Genomic DNA, 17,902 nt, shown 5'->3' on the forward strand with positions numbered 1-17,902 from the left:
CTATCATCTTATTATATAGTATGCAGTGTCACTGAGCAGTATGGGTGGGAGGGGTTAAGGGATTTCTTTATCTTTTGTGTCTTCTTTTTTCTTTCATTTTGTTTCATAAAAAAAAAAAGTATTTCATATTATAATGTTTGTAATAATTTATCTGTTCAATAAAAACATATTTGACAAAAAAAAAAAACATTCTACAGATGTCTTATAAATCACCACAGTTTTTCTGAAAAAACCTATGTTTCTATATGTCAGTGGATCTCAAAGTGTTTCATGTCAAGCACCACCCAGAACTATATATAATTGGCCGCCGACCCCCATCTGGAAATATGTTGTTCCAGGGACTCCCCAGAAGCGTTATTAACGTTTGCTGTGAAAGAATATATATTCAAAGATTTGCGCCACATTTTCACAATTAAAAACAAAATAGCAGATCTACAAGCTCGTAGTGCGGCACTCGGTGCTGCGCTATGAGCTTGTAGATTTCAACAGCTAAAGTTTAAAATAATGGTTCAAATTAAAAGCTAAGGCGACACAGATGCATTCCAGATCTAAATGGGTTAATTAGCCGTTTTTGACTCAGTTGCAATGACAGAAATGTTGATTACTGGCACCACCTACTGGTGTGTTTATGCTCCTTCAATATCAATGAAGACAACCATATCCACACAGTAAATTAATCCTACATTCAATGAAGGAATTATCTAACCAAATGGACCAAGGATGCACCAATATGTAAATTCTGCGGTTATAGCAATACTGATGTTTTTTTTTTTTTAAATGGTTTATTTAGTTTTTTGTGCCAGGAAGAATATAACGCAATAAAGGCCATTGCAAAATGTATGTGACACAACAATAGATAATTATGTGTGTGTGTGTGTGTGTGTGTGTGTGTGTGTGTGTGTGTGTGTGTGTGTGTGTGTGCACATCCTGTGGGGTCACCTGCTTCGGCGAAGTTTCGGAGCGGGTCGTCTCCCATCACCCAGCCGTTGTGGGCCAGGAAGTGACATGCCTGGTCGGCCTGGCCAATCAGAAGCATTTCCTGGTCAAAGGTCATCTCATCGAAGGGGAAGGTGAAATACCTACAGGGACAATACATCATCATTCATTGCTATATAGAGTGTAACGTTTTGCAACTTTTTAACACGCCGATCGCCCAGGACGAAGTTCACCGTCCTTTTAACCCATTCTGACCTGAGATCAGATTCGTACGAGGTTTCCACTGGACACACACTGATCTGATGAACCCATTCTGACCTGAGATCAGATTCTAAAAATGTCAGTTGCTCTTCGATCTTTCAAAAATAGCAGACCTACAAGCTCGTAGCGCGCCACTCGATGGCGCGCTATGAGCTTGTAGATCTGCTATTTTTAAATAGCTAAAGCATAACATGATGCTGACACCAAGATGGGTTCCCGTTCAGAATGGGTTAATTAGTAACACCCAGCGCCCAGGACGAAGATTGATCACAAAGACGGAGGTTATTGATATCAAAACCGATCGCATCGCTCCACAGCCTGGGAGTGCCTGTTGCGCAACACTCGATGTTGTGCAGTGGGACGTCATCGAAAATGTTCCCCCCCCTGTTTAGCTAACGAGACCGAAAATCTTTAAAAACGTTAATAACTCTTGATCTAAATCATAACGTCTAATTCTGAGCAAAGATCATGTATTAGACCCGGTCCCACCGCGGTCCCGTCGCTAGTAGAGCTTTTTAGTCGAGCGTGCTGCATGTACCTTGTGACTAGAGGGTCCTCCCTGGTGACAGCTCCTAGCTTAGGCCCGTGCTCTGCAGTGCGCTCATAAACTATAGTTCCCACAATGCAACTGATGGCCTGAGATGAGCGGGGGGGGGGGGTGGGGGGGGGAAGAAAGGTTGGGATATTCACTCATTCAAAAACATATTACTGTTGGTTTATTAAGCATTGAACGGTTTAAAATGCTACTGTTGGTTTATAAAGCACTAGCCTTGTGTAGACAACTATTCCACAATATCCGAATGACTATATAGTATAGTCTGGAACAACACATCCCGAAAACAATTTAGAAACCAGGCATTTAGCAGACACGCTTAATCCAGAGTGATTTACATAAGCAAGAACAACACATGGTAATACATCAAATACATTTAGAAATAGTCATCAAGAGTCATAAGCAAGCAAAGACCCTAACATCCGTCTAACAGTAGAATATCTGTAAAATGAAACCATGAGTATCCACAATAGAGTGACATGTCTACATAAAATGCTATCTACTGTAAATGACATAAGTTTAGCCTTTGCATACGCCTGTAAGGTCGTCGAGGCTAGGGCAAGTGCTACAGGCTAAGATGGAGTCTGATGTTGAAATGTGATGTACAAATAAAGTTGTTCATATTGATCAAATGAATTGAATAATAGTAAGCACAGCACACAGTCACACACACCTTTTCAGCGTGGTAGTTCATCTCTCTGTGGCGATCTGCGTTCAACTCTTCCAGTGTCTTCTTGAACTGATTGCAGCACTCCTGCATGTCTGATGGCCTGTTGCTGTTATCACACACACACACACACACACACACACACACACACACACACACACACACACAGGCAGTGAATGCTGGACGCTGAAGCCAACTCTGCAGAAGGCTCTAGCCGGGTGCTACACCAGAATGTTACGTGTAGTGCTCAACATCAGCAAGAGTACACATGTTACCAACGAGAATCTGTATGCCGGAATATTCAGGGTGAGCGACAAATTAGCAGCCAGGAGAATGAGACTCGCAGGACACTGCCAAAGACACCAGGAGCTCCCAGCCAGAAAACTGGTGCTGTGGGAACCAACACACGGGCACCGGGCACGAGGACGTCCCACGCTAACATACTGTATGTGGATGTACTCGAGAAAGATGCAGGAGCTCGCGGGATGTATGGAGAACCTGGGATGACTGGAAACGACGATGGAAGGCTCGTCTGAGGACGACCTAGAGTAACCACCTAAAACTACTTTCAAAACATAGTAAACTTGACCCAAGTTGTCTTTGTACTAATTAGCCTAATTAACTGAACTACAAATTGCCTGATGGAACTACAACTACAGTAGAGAGAGAGAGGGTTCACCTGTGTGGCGTGAACATTTCCAGGGCAGAGGTTATGTCCACAGTGTTTCCAAAACGACGGTAGTGAGGGTCCTGGATAACCTTCAGCAGTGGCGCCCCCTCATGGCGAGGAGGACTGGACCTCGCAGTCGGTGAGCCTGGACAGGAACGTGGACAAGGACGCACACAAGCACAAGCACACACACACACACACACACACACACACACGCTTAAATCCTTTATCATTAGGTCATATGGTTTGTGTGTGTGTGTGTGTGTGTGTGTGTGTGTGTGTGTGTGTGTGTGTGTGTGTGTGTGTGTGTGTGTGTGTGTGTGTGTGTGTGTGTGTGTACCTGCTTGCAGCATCTTTCTGAAGAGGTCCAAAGCTTTCTCTACTTTCACCTGAAAGAACTCCCACAACTTGAGCTTAGGGTACACCTCCTCCAACAATACCCCCCGCAGGGCCTAGAGAGAGAGAGAGAGAGTAGTCATCAGTAGACTATTTGAGATTAATTGCATTTGATTTGAGCAATGTCATTTTTGCACCAGCAATTCAGCACTGTATTGTACAAAAAAGAAATTACACATTTTAGTGTATTGTACGTAGTTCACATGTCACCTCTCAAAGCCTTCGGCCTAAGAGTTCAACACTTTAAATCTCTACAGATTTGGATAGTGGTTTGGTGATTTGGATTATCATTTGATTAATCAAACATCATGTCTCATTGACATTTAAGTGTTTGCAGAGAAAATTCAATGATCACAGATTGGATATCAAAGTGATCCCAAAGCATGTTTTGTTTGGATTTTGAACGACCAAAAATCCAAATCTACTCCACTCGGATAGGGATACAAAGTCTTGAGCCCAGATGACCACAGATTGACATCTACTGTATGATACAGTAGGTCTGGTGACATCTACATTCAACATGATACAGTAGGTACAGATACAGAGCCTGAGAAGTGGTGAGACTCATACAAATGATACAAACGTTATCACAACGTAGAGCTATTTAACATTTGTTTTAATCCATTCAGGACGGTAACCCCTTTTGGTGTTTTAAGCATTGTGTTATACTTTAGCTATTGAAAAATAGCAGATCTACAAGCCACGAGCTTGTAGATCTGTTATTTTAGAAAGATCGTGAAAATGTGTGCAAATCTTTTAATTCTTTCACGTGAACATTCTTAACCCATTCTGAACGGGAACCCGTTTTGGTGTTGGCATCATGTTATGCTTTAGCTATGGAAAAATAGCAGATCTACAAGCTCATAGCGCGCCACCGAGTGGCGCGCTACGAGCTTGTAGGTCTGCTATTTTTGAAAAATCGAAGAACGACTGGCATTTTTAGAATCTGATCTCAGGTCAGAATGGGTGGATCAGACCAGTGTGTGTCCAGTGGAAACCTCGTATGAATCTGATCTCAGGTCAGAATGGGTTAACTCATATCTTTGCCTCTGTAAGGTCCCTGGAACCAAATATCTTTGATGGGGGTCGGCGGCCAAATGTATGACAATAGAAATAGAACACTTAGAATTTAGAAGACATTTCGTAGAAACTGACCTCAGTCCTAAATAGATTATGTGCAAGGTGACTAGGTAGACTCACGTTGATGTGTTGTTCAGTGTGGATGAGCGCCGGCACGCCCCGGTCTTCATATTTGCCCTCGGCCACCTGGCAGCTGAGATGCCACAGGGCTCTGTCCAGTACCCACGCTGGTTTCAGATGGGGAGAGTTCACCAGGTTGTACCCGCACTCCGGATGCAGACGAATCCACTTGCTGTTGGCCGCTGGGAGGACACCGCAGAAAGGTATAGAGTGACGTTTGTTCATCTCATTCATCCCAGAATAATATAATCGACAACAAACGGTGACATTTGTAGCATTATTGGCGCCCCCATGCTTTTGAGTCCGTGTTGTTTAGAGGCCCCTCGATGTGTGATTAACAATTGGGGCAGATCGGATGAGTTTTGGATAAAATGGAAATTATTTTAATTCAGTTTCACCTTCACCCAGCTGATGACTGCTCAGATGGTCATGATCAGCGCTCGGGGGAAAGCAGTTAGGGTTTAAGTATCTTGCTCAACATGTAGACCGGGTCTGGGAGGCGACCCGGTGACCTTCTGATTATCAAACCAACCTCTCTACCCACTCAGAGATATTTGCCCATGTTGACATCAAAACTGGACATAATAGGATTTTATGACAACAGCTTAAAACAAATATATTAGTGCTATAGGGGGCACTAACTGCAACTCTTTCTTTCTTCTATACGTAACGTTATGTTCTTCAGAAGGTGGGTTACCGTCATTCATTCATAGCATCACATTGAGCATACTGTAGCTATGATTGTCCTCTTGCCGTTTTCAAATTAAAATGTAGTCGGGTAAAAAGGTTACTTGAGGCCAAGGGCAGAAACACTGCATTGTGTAACGGAGCTATTCATTTTAGACGTGTGAGAAAACATGCACAGAGTAGATCATCATGTGAAGTACAAGTACGAGCACACGCGCACAAGCACACGCACACGCACACACACACACACACACACACACACACACCAGTAGGGGGGTCTCCTCTAAGTGCCTGTGTGCAGATTGTGTTTCACATGGGGAGTGCGTGTGCGTGTATGTGTGCGTGTGTGTGTGCGTGTGTATATGTGTGTGTGTGTGTGTGTGTGTGTGTGTGTGTGCGTGCCTGTCTAGATAGTGTTTCAGGTGGGGAATGTGTGACAGACAGTGACCTTCTGGTCACACTGCCACACCATAATGTCACCCTGCCAAGGAGCCAGGGCTGACACAACAGGACTCATGACACACACACACACACACACACACACTGTGAGAAAGACCCTTTATACATGACACACACACACTGTGAGAAAGACCCTTTATACATGACGAGATGACAAAAGGCCAACGGCAGCGTTTCGGCGTGCGTTCTAACCAGTTCTAGTCCTTGAATTGTAAGTCGCCATCTTTCTAGATCCGTTTGGGCCCAGCTTTGCCCATTGGCTGGCCCAGACAACGAGGCGGCCGGGAATTCCCCCCTTCTTCTTCGTTGGTTTTGATTTTGACTCGAGTGGGTGGGGGATCCCGTTCATAGACTGTAACGGTAGCCTCGCCCCTCAGAACATGCGCGACTTTATGGTCATTTGTTTTATAAATGGGACCATAATTTTCCAAAAAGAATATTATGACATTAGAGATGAGACTTTAAACTAGTGACTGGAAGCAAAAAGTATTCATGACCATGTTTATTACGGTAATACAGTCTAGGTGAAGTTGGGCCCAAATACATAGACTTCTATGGGGCTATGGGTTTTTTTGGGCCCAATGACAGCGCCACAACAGGCCATTATATGAACTTTCAGGAAATCCCGATTTCCTTGTGGCTTCACAAAATATCTGTCTGACTGCCCCCCTGGTTCTAACAGACTGTGGGCCGCCCTAGGCTTTACGATCTAGCATACACCATTGATGCATGCTAGATGTAAACAAAGGGTAAGTGTCATGGCCGCCCCAATGCATTTCCAATGGAAGTCACATGGTTTGACACAACATTTTTGTTGTACGGCTTTCGGCTGTGTTTGCATCAGTAAACAAGTCTCAAGCATCAGCTATACATCAATCTGTTGTGAAGGTGTGAGTCAGGCCCTAGTATTAACAACCACGTAAGCCCTATTTCAACACTAGAGGAAACAGCAGATCTACAAGCTCACAAAGCATTCTGACCCATTACAAAATGTTAGTTTTTTTTTTACATTACTGAAACATTTTGAAAGGTCGTATAAGTGATTTTTTAGATAGTTGCATAGCGGTTTAAGGTCTTGTTTGTTTGGTCGTTTCCTATTTTATACAATCAGGAGAGAGGACTCATACAAGTAGATTGTATGTAATAATTATTATTATGTTGTTGTCTTTGTCTGAGGCGTAAACTAAAGGTCTTTAAATAAATACTTTCTGAAACGTGTCTGGGATAAATTAATGGGAAATTCGCTTCCAGTTCCGGGCTGCTCGTGGTTCTGAAAGGGGGCGAGACTGTGACGCTCTAGTCTATACCGTCAGAGTTACAGACTCATTTAGACCCCCATGAGGAAACCAGAAAATCCCTGGAATCCACTATGAGAACAACTGGTCTAGTGGACTACGGAGCATGAGGACTGCAGGTCATTATGCAATCTCAACATGCGTACAGTATACTGTGACATACAGTACTGGGACAATAGTAATCTAAGCACATGAAGTGACAGTGGTAACAACCACGATTAGAAAATAACCGATATTTGACCAATAGTACTATAGACGAATAACACACGAGTCCACACTAATTATCCATAATGTATACATGATGGATAAGGTGTCAGGACAACTAGGCCTTTTCGTGGAGGGGTCAGAATAAAATCTTGACTTAAACTGTTATTTGTCTATAGTACTCAGGGGTTATCGATAGTTGTAGCTCTAATCAAGATCACGTAAAGGTCGTCACCGCAACCTTCAATAACGTGTTCCTTCCACGTGCTACGTCCAACCAGGGAAACTCCCCCCCCTGTCAGGTGTAAAGGAGCAACTTGGACACTCATGCATGAAGGAAGCATGAGTTCAAGTCCGTTGCTCTCCCCAGGTTGGCGGATGGTGTGTAGAGCCCAGGATCACATTGACACTAATAAAAGTAGTCACCGCTGTTATGGCAGAGTGCCATTAAAAACAAGGCGGAGGATACTTTGCTTAGTCTCTCATGCTGACAATTCTTCTACAATCTTGGAATGCTACCGAGTCTGTAAACAACACCTCCCGAAAGTTGCAAACGGCAGCTGTCGTCATCAGGTTGATGACAGTAGTCGGCGTCAACGTACACGGTCTCTCTCTCTCTCTCCGTCTACGTATGTCTCTCTACATGACCTTCAGAGGCAGACAGCTGCTGCAAGAAGGATCAACTGGCCAAAAGGCCCACAGTGGTGCTTTGATGCTACTCCGTCACAGTAGTACAGTGCAGTACATTATTGGCACAATGATTTTATTTGTTTGTTTGTTTGTTGACTCAGCCAGACCAACTGCAGTCAGTTCGACTCTAAGGCCCTGTTCAGACAAAAAGGAGATAATATTTACTCGTTCAAAGTGATGTAGATGATTAGCAGAGTGACAGAGGAAGTGTCACATCCCAGAGGCTTGGCTTTGTATGAATGAATAGATTTCGCACGGCCTCAGTGCTGCCATCTGTCTGTCACTATTGCATCACTGTTCTATCTCCATGCTCCACATTTAAGTAATTTAGCATCAAGCACCACACTATGAAGAACCCATGTTTTTCACTCAGAGTCAATTATCGAATGTAATCATGGGCTCTACACAAACCTGGGGCGAGCAATGGACTGACCTCATGCTTTCTTCAATGCACGAGGAGTCACAAGCCGCTTCCTTTCTTTCCGACAGGGAGGAATTTCCCCGGTTGGACGTAGCGTGTGGAAGGAACACGTTATTCCAACCAGTTCCTTTCCCCTCCATCAGGCTGACCAGGGGGAGGCAGTTTAGAGACCAGGATTAGCAGATATAAACTATTCTGTCCATCACAGTCAAGCCCAGACAGCACTGTCATCGCTAGGCAGAGCTGGCACTTTCTCTGGCCTATATAGCGGTCGGCTCGGGCTCGCATCATGAAGTCACACCCTGAGCACTCAGCACTGAATGTTCTGACATTTAAAAGGACTGCCCACCTCTCCTTGGCATTCTTTTAAATGCCACCTTCATCTCTGTTTGCCAGACACTGATGAACACCGGACACTGATGAACACCGAAACGTTAGTCTGGAACGTTCAATGACGAAAAATGCATCCGTCTTGAGCTGCTCCAGTGCTTTCCTTTCATCTAAGCGTTTGTATATGCTTGTAAAGAAACATTTCCAATTGTTTGTTTAGCTGCGTACCTATTTTGTAAAGCTGTGTCCACTGTCTTTGTTTGAAATTCAACACAGTGTAGTGTGCCTCACTCTAGCATGTGGAAGAGGGATTGACTACTGAGCTACGAGATTGACATGTGTCATCATTATCCATATTATTTGTTGGAATTGGTCTCTGGACCTGTCGATGTCACCTCACAATTTTCTGGATCAGGGCCCACTTGAAAACCGGAAAAGCGTCTGACCATGTAAGTGGCCAGATGGGTGGGCCACGTGCATTTTCAGTTAATTCTTATTTGAACGATCAATCGATTGTGCTCCACTTTGCATGAATGCATCCTCGGAGGAAAGCCTGCTCTGTGTTTCTAAATCGCAGTGTAATCCAATCTAGACCGGATGGTAACATTAAAAAATAAAATAAAAATAAAAACTCGTATTCCCGTTTGAGGTTTCCGGCTTTTTGGGCATCAAGTACGTCACAAACTATTCCAAGACGTACTTGAAGAAACGTGCCGGATTCATACGCCGCATCGAGGCTTTTATTGGGTAGGACCTTGTGAAAGGAGGGACATCCGCACACTGCCACTTGCTGGTTCAGAGCATTTTATTGAGCAACGTTTCGGTCTTGCGACCTTCCTCAGGCTTGTGGTAGGACCTAAAATGACGATGCCCGACCCGGAAGTGATTGTCCTCCATTTCCGCGCCAGGCTGTGTAGCGCCGAACCAGTCAATTATTATGCTTAGTGCGATCTCGAATTATCGTTTAATTAAGCTCCCAACATGGTACTTTATCCCATTCTGAGCACTAAAAACCACTAATGACCGTGTGCACCGAGGATTATCATGTAGGCCGTTTCTACCGTGGGAGTACTATGGGGTCCAGCCACAGATATCTTTTTTTTAAAGCTAGATTAAATGACATTAAATAAACCTGAGATTTTGCGTGTTTGGCACACGAGGGTAGCAAGCATAAAACCTGCTCCCCACCGAATCATAAACCCCCAAAAGAAATGCTTCCCAGGCTACAGTACATGCAATAATTGTGTGCACGCAGTACCGGTGTGGTTGTAGACGACGTCTGTGATGCACACCATGTTCCAGTCCTTCTTCAGCTTCTCCACCAGGTTGCCCACGTCCATCCAGGAGCAGTGCTTCCCCTCGGGGGAAAAGTCTGGGTTCAACTCCAACTGGTCCGCCAGGGAGTAGCAGGACCGCGACTGACCCAACTTCTGGAGAGGGGTGAAGTGGATCATGTTGTAGCCTGGGGAGGGGGAGAGAGGGAGGGGGAGAGAGAGAGAGAGAGAGAGAGAGAGAGAGAGAGAGAGAGAGAGAGAGAGAGAGAGAGAGAGAGAACATTGAATCACTGATGGAAATATTAAGTCATCAGTAGACTATTTGAGATTAATTGCATTTGTTAATGGTGTCACATGTTCACATTTTAGTGTATTATAGTTCACGTGTCACCTCTCAAAGCCTTCGGCCTAACACTTTAAATCCCTACAGATTTGGATTATGGTTTGGTGATTTGGATTATTATCATTTGATTAATCAAACATCATGTCTCATTGACACAAGTGTTTGCAGAGAAAATTCAATGATCACAGATTGGATATCAAAGTGATCCCAAAGCATGTTTTGTTTGGATTTTGAACGACCCAAAATCCAAATCTACTCCACTCGGATAGGGATACAAAGTCTTGAGCCCAGATGACCACAGATTGACATCTACTGCATGATACAGTAGGTCTGGTGACATCTAAATTCAACATGATACAGTATAGGTATGTTATGAGTTCATTTTGGATCAAGAGTCAGGAATTACAATTTAGGCATTTAGGAGATGCTCTAATCCAGAGTGATTTACATGTGTAATTTATACAACAGGTCATTTCGAGGAAGCAATCTGATTGGTTGAAACAGCTATCTAGCCGTGCTTCAAACAAGCATGATGGAACGCATCTTCAAAACAGAGTGCAGCCGTGATGGCAGGCAACATGAACTCTATTCAATAAGGTAAATAACCTTATTGCCTCTGGTGAACATGTTTTTAAATGTTCTAGTATAATAAATCATAGTGACTTGCAAAAAATCATAATATCGAATCACAACAAAAGTTAAATCGTAGAATCGCAATATAATTAAGAATGGCAATATGAATCGAATAGGCACCTTAGGTATCGAGATCGTATCGAATTGTATATTTATCATCTTAGAGTTTAAAATGTGCCCAATTGGAGCATTTGGGATTTTGAGTTCATTTTACAGTCTCTGAGTTCACCAACAGTGTTTAGCCAACAACCAAAGCAAAGTAAGAAGAGCGTAAGTAAGGCTGTGTTGTGTCTGTGTTCCTTGTATTCATATTTCATAACAGTTCAGTGACCACAAGTGTATCTAAACAATTCTGACAGCAAGGGGCCTAAAACACACACACACACACGCACGCATGCACGCACGCACGCTGTGTTTTTCTAGTGTGGTTTAATTTCTCATCAGAGTTGCAGGTACAACAGAGGCTATAGGTTCAACTGCCCAGACTGCAGCCCTTGTACTATGGTCCTATGAAATGGTGACATGAACAAACAAAGGCCCCATGGCCATGCTTATCGTTAAATCCTGTTCCCTGCACTGTGCTTGGAATGCCTGCAATGTACTGATACAGTATATTTAATTGTAGCATCAGTGCCACTATACAAGGGTTGATAGCTCCTTCCTTGATTAATGTAAATTATAAATATCTGTATAAACTGAAGTTATATTATTTTGCGCAACTTCAGACTCCAGACCAATGACAGTTACGAGACACTCTTTGATCTTGCAATGCACGTTTACGTTACTTCAGCATTTTCCTTGTCCTTGTTGTCATCTCTGATCACACACACAATCAACTGCAAGTTGGTTTTGGCAATTAATGTCTGAATATTATGTGAAGACTCTGCGTTTACAATGGAAGTCTATGGGTCGGCTCGGGTTCAGTTTATTTGAAGAAAGCTGCATCGTTTCATATTCAGCTCAGTTAACTTTGTGCTTATCGGATAATCCAAGCATATAAAATGAATGAACAACATAGATAGATTGAAACATACCGAAGACCCTGCTTGGCACTCAGCATCAGCATGTTCCTCGCGTTACCAGGCTTTCCACCTCGGAGAAAAGCCTGGTCTGTGTTACAAAATTGCTGTGTGATCCAGTCGGGAGCGGATGATATTGGTACGTCATGTTGTAGTCATTGTTTTGTAGTCATCAGGCCGGAACCCTCAATCTGGAACTTCCTTTCCCGCAAACCGGAAGAATAACAATAAAAGCGCGACTCGTTCTCCCGTACCCTGTGGCTTTTATTGGTAAAAATCGGTTTGAGGGAAAGGAAGTTCCAGATTGAGTGTTTTTCCGGACTGATGACTAAAATATGACATAACGATATATCATCCGTTCCCGACCGGATCATAAACCCGAAAAGGAATGCTGCCCAGGCTAGCATCAGCAAGAGTTGGATTAGGGGGAACACTGTGTGCAAATGATCCTCAAAACTGTACTCAAGTACAGTGCTTAAGTAACATGTACTGAGTTACTCACCAGCCTCCTTGGCGACTCTGAGCCTGTGTGTCCATTGGTCCAGAGGTCCCAGACACTTGGCCAGGTATGTCTGGATGGTGATGCAGTCCAGAGGTAGAATGTGGTTGTCTGCACCCACCCTCAATACGGGGTCCACCACTATGTACCCACTGCCCGCCTTGTCATTGTCTCTGTAGATTACACGCACGGGAACACACATTTGAAATGTTTATTTATGTCCACATAATGAGAAGTACAGGAATACCTTGTTACTGTACAAAGGACATAAACACTGCCAGTGCAGTTTGACAGTGGGAGAGAAGCCAGTTACAACGTGCATGGACGGCAAAGCATCGTTACATACAGTACAGCTGACATGTCGGACACAGGGCAGACATAAATCATGGATAAAGGAAACAACGCCTCCTCCAAATTGAGCGGCTTCCTATAATGGCTGAAACTGAGCAATACCTCGCTAACAGCTTGGCTCTCCTTTTGGAAAGGCCGGCCATTTGTAAGGCCCTCACAACCAACTTATGCACACACACGCACACACACACACACACACACAACGTGTCACTATAACTCATATCGGTCACATCAGTGTCGCCCGATCTTTTATAAAGAAAATTATGTCAAAATGAATTAGCTAGGTCCCTTTATAAAATAATCCCACACACAGGCAACAAACACACAGGCACAGTCAGACACAAGGAACATTTCATTGACTGCGGTAACAAGCTGCAAACAAACTAAAGTTGTAACACAATCCAGAACAGTCAAGAGAGGGTTTCTTGTCAATCTTAAATTAGATTAGAGCAATGTGATATTGCAGTGGGTATATTTTCAAACATGAATGCACATATTGTTGCCTCCTCGATGGGAGAGTTAACATCAAAGTGATCTCTCAAGAACAGATTCCGAGCTACGCTACAACTGAATCTGTCGGCATGGGCATTCAGAACGTGTATACATTGTTGTTAGTGGGAATGAAAACATAGACGTCCCACAGGAAGAGGAGCAGCGCCTAAGGCGGAACAAACGGGCAACATCCTGCTATCCACATTCTGTTTGACGCTGCCCCCAGAGACAAATTCAAATTCCTTTTTTTGCCGATGGGTTCCCATAATGACATAAAAGTGACAAGTGACACATTTTACCACAGAGAATCAGTGCAAATTAACTCCCAACTCCTAATGCTTCTGTCTTTAATGTCCATGTCCTATTGGAACTCTTTCTGTAGTGTAGAAAGTAGAAACCGGCAAGCACTAAACCGGCAGACTGAGCTGGTGATCTGCATGCATCAGACTCTGCCCCTTCTCCTCTCCTCACCTGGGATGGCGGCCGTGTATTAAACCATGAACCGTTACATCTCTCGCAGCCGTACAGTTAAACATTGGTCCGAGTCTACCTACCCAGTTCCAAAGTAGTACTGGTATGACCCAGCCACCCGTAGCTCCAGATGGCAGAACTTATCGCTGTCGTCCTCCCGGCCATTAGGGGCTGTGTTGATCCAGTCCAGAGGACGGAACTTGTTGCGATCGAATCTCTCTCCCTCGGGAGGGTAGTTGGTGTGAACACGCACCTGTTTACCCTGCAGTGTGGGACCCAGGCGGAACTGCAACTCATAGCCTGCAGGGGGAGGAGGGGGCAATAGAGCATTTTAAAGGCAGTGTAATATGTTTGGTTTAATTTTAAATGTCACGATAATCTACAAATGGAACCAAATGGACAAAACTTGTGTTTAACCGCATTAGATTAGAACCGCATTTTCATACTCTCGATACAGTTGCTAATAACGTTTCATTCAGGACAGTCGGTGGTGATGGAAAACATTTGCTCTGATGTCCCATCTTGGTTCTGACCACGGCATGCTTTGCAGAGCTGTGTTACATTTGGGAAATCCACGCCATTTCCATATAATGGACGTTGTGTAACATTTAGTCAAGCATCTTTGGAGGATAACAGGTTAACAAGTTCACTTTAACACTTTGTTTCACGTCCAATTTGTCCATTTCATTACTCGTCATTTTCTCCTCTCTGTCTTGGTAGCTGCTCTGGCTCAATGTAAATAATGCATGGAAATGAGTGTGTACAAGCCTGACATGCAAGCCAAAAGCAGCAGGGAGTCTGACTGGTTGTTGCGTTAAATCATGTTAAAAGTGTCCCTTTAATGTGCTACATATATTATGTTAGTGCTTTGTAACTAACTTCACACAAGCAGCTGCCAGCTACAGTGCAAAAAGTTACAAGTGATTTCCAATGGAAGCCAGCAACATGAAGCTACGTTCTGACACTTGACACTTGAGTGACATAAAGTTTTCAGCGCTCGAATAACACAGTGAAGCATCAATCAATCAAATGTTTATGTTTCACCATTTCCGTCTCCACACAATCCCTGCTCTGTTCTGTAAAAGTAAGAGTATCTCTTGCTGTTGACCGGTTTACTCTGTGTCAATGAAAAAGGATAGTGTGTAACAGTGTGACTTGGCCAACACTTCAGCGCTGACTTGACAGCAATGCCACGCTTGAGAATTGTGTAGCTTCTCCCGCTGCTAATGTGAACACAGCATAACAGTGGCTGTACGCCGAGTGAAAGTTGAAGCAACCACTATTCACATACAGGAGGCAAAGCAGACGCATAGCTAAAACACAACATTCTGTAACAAACAGTACAGCCTAAAAATCATTGAACAAATCAGGCTAAACATGAATTTCACACCATGACATCAAGCATGAACGCTATGTAAAGTTAACGGCCTCCGAGATTCGCTCTAGTGACACACCATTGCATAATTCTGTTCCGAGTCCCGACAGGGCACTTGGGTTATATAATTGTGAGCCTAGCTCTTAGGCCAGATTAGATTTGTTTTATTAAATCTGAACAGCAATGAGAAAAACAACATGGAAACTGATTTTTGAAAATCAGATTTGATGACACTCCAACATGAAGCCTGCTTTATAATTTGTCACATTGTGGCACGTTGTTGTGAGCTTGTAGATCAGCAGTCAAGCATGCCTGTGTCCATTTTTTACCACATAAACCAATGGGTACTGGTCTACAAGGTCTGAATATACAAGTCTGATCTGATCAACAGTCAGTCCTAAATATCAGAGTTGAGAAACAAATCAGATTTCCATGCAATCTGTACAATCTGCACAATGTCACAATAATGTCCCTCTTACAAAAAATGCTAAATGGCTCTATAATGTACCCTCATAATAATGTTAATCTGATCTATACAATCACTGCATAGAGGGGCAGTTAGTAGTAACAGTTAATAGCAGTAGTAGAAGGCTATACAGCATGCTGTAAAATGGCAGATATAGCATAATTGCATGTATTCCATATACAGCATTTTGAGCCTGTAGATGCGGCCATTTGTGCTACTTTTGTGCGACGCGGTAGAGTGACAAAGTAAGGCATCGACAGAAAATGTTAAAATACGGAGATAAGAGGTTTGTGCCCGACACCAACAGCGTACTATAATCTAAGAATATATATCTAGAAGGCTACTCGCAAGGCAAACTGTAAAGTGGCATAATTATATTCCATGCATTGCATGTATTCTAAATTCAGACCATAATATAGTACTGTATATGGTATATAATTGGTTGTGTGGATCCGTACCTTGCTCCAGGCGGAACAGCGTTCGCTCCAGGCGCTCCATGTCGTTGAGGACCAGTATCCGTGTCTGTCTGCTGGCGAGGACCATTTTGGCGTTGCTTTTTTAAGCTGCCCTTTACATGCACGGGGAGAGATGAGCCACACGGCTGTCAGGATTCCAAGCCTCCGCGCGCGACCCCCTCAGGCTGACACTGTCTGGAAATAGAGAGAGAGGAGGGGGAATGAATGGGTCACATCACCGGGGAGGTTAACCCCACCACCCCCGACCACCACTGTGCGTCATTACGCAGAGAGAGGCAGGGCAGAGAGAACTGAGAGCTTTTGCCCTTTATAATTGTGACAGCTCTCTGTTTACACTAAACACATCATTAGGCTACTGTACTCCCTTCTAGTAGTCTACTACTGTACTTCTTGTGCAATACACTTCTTAGTTTTTACTTGACACTTGCTCGTTATGTAAACATATTGTTTCCTCGTGCCAATAAAGCTACTTTGAGTTGAACTGAACTGACTTTAATTCACAAGTCTTAATGACTGTTGGTGGGGCGTTATTTTGGTGGCATAGGAGCGAAATTAATTTAGTGCCTTGTTGGAGCCGAATCTGGGTTGAACATGGTTTGTGGTACTTGTGTGATCGTGGACTTAGTTCAATATTGTCATATTTTGACAGATACATGGCCCATGGATATCGTGGTGTAGCGAATCAAAACAGAGTTCCCTGACCGGGAATCGAACCCGGGCCGCGGCGGTGAGAACGCCGAATCCTAACCACTAGACCACCAAGGAGACACGAGTGTGTACGCGCAAGAATGTCACTTCCACGTTTTGAACGAGTGCATGCAAAGTTCATACTGACCACTTCGTCAAACAAACGACCCGTGCGAATCAAAACAGAGTTCCCTGACCGGGAATCGAACCCGGGCCGCGGCGGTGAGAACGCCGAATCCTAACCACTAGACCACCAAGGAGACATGAGTGTGTACGCGCAAGAATGTGACTTCCACCTTTTGAACGAGTGCATGCAAAGTTCACTAACCACTTCTTCAAACAAACGACCCGTGTTGCTCACTAGCTCTGGTCCATAGCATTATAGGCTATGGACCAGAGCTAGTTGCTCACCAAAACCTGCAGCTTTTGGGGGCAAGCGTACAGTGCGACACCCCAGGACGGACTCGTAACTAACTAGCCCTGGAACTCACTGTACCCGTACGAGCGTCATGTGAACCAAAGCCCGTAACGTGCACTGCATAAATATTAAGGTCCGTCGCAATTAAAGTACGACGGACCGTGTGTGCATGCGAAATATATATATCTGGGAAATTGGGAGGTTATACATATGTATTCCCAAATCACAGGTAGAAAAAGCAAAGCATCAAGCCAACAGCAGCTGCATGTGTAAATACTAATTCGAATCCATCAACAACCAAGGAGGATAAAAAAAAGATCATAGGCAAAATACTGCGACAGTATAATAAATATAATATATCAGTATGAATTAGGTGCCCCCCCACACACACAAACCTTGAAGCTCTGGTGTCATTGTTATTGTTGTTATTATATTACTATTATTTATTTGTTGGACATTTATTTATTTCAATGAACGGAAACGATTACCTTGTTTTTCCCTTGTCTTCCAGTCTGCACGCACGTCTGCACTCTGCACAACACCACGCCCCCCCCACACACACACACCCCCTTCTGGCTGAGAGTAGGGAGGAGTATACAACAAGGAATGATCACATTTGTCACTTTCTT

The 17,902-nt window shown here is 43.8% G+C and overlaps 1 protein-coding gene across 3 annotated transcripts in view; it reads right to left on the reverse strand.

Moving 5' to 3' along the window:
* LOC308336666 (glycogen debranching enzyme-like) overlaps positions 1 to 17,827 on the reverse strand; it is a 563,232-nt gene extending 545,405 nt beyond the window's left edge. For all 3 annotated transcript variants that reach the window (XR_013966172.1, XM_080794149.1, XM_080794148.1), the window contains exons 1-11: positions 17,762 to 17,827; positions 16,151 to 16,342; positions 13,935 to 14,151; positions 12,541 to 12,710; positions 10,028 to 10,231; positions 4,684 to 4,865; positions 3,428 to 3,539; positions 3,097 to 3,232; positions 2,424 to 2,526; positions 1,736 to 1,833; positions 940 to 1,079 (exon numbers count right to left, since the gene is read on the reverse strand). Coding sequence is in view for 2 of the 3 variants with exons in the window: in XM_080794149.1 (XP_080650275.1) it covers positions 940 to 1,079; positions 1,736 to 1,833; positions 2,424 to 2,526; positions 3,097 to 3,232; positions 3,428 to 3,539; positions 4,684 to 4,865; positions 10,028 to 10,231; positions 12,541 to 12,710; positions 13,935 to 14,151; positions 16,151 to 16,235 (1,447 nt within the window). In the remaining variant the exon portion in view is untranslated. The remainder of the gene's footprint in view (positions 1 to 939; positions 1,080 to 1,735; positions 1,834 to 2,423; positions 2,527 to 3,096; positions 3,233 to 3,427; positions 3,540 to 4,683; positions 4,866 to 10,027; positions 10,232 to 12,540; positions 12,711 to 13,934; positions 14,152 to 16,150; positions 16,343 to 17,761) is intronic.
* Between the last annotated feature and the right edge of the window lie 75 nt (positions 17,828 to 17,902).

The sequence above is a fragment of the Protomyctophum bolini genome (assembly GCF_963924005.1).
Source record: "Protomyctophum bolini genome assembly, chromosome: 21".
Taxonomy (NCBI): Eukaryota; Metazoa; Chordata; class Actinopteri; order Myctophiformes; family Myctophidae; genus Protomyctophum; species Protomyctophum bolini.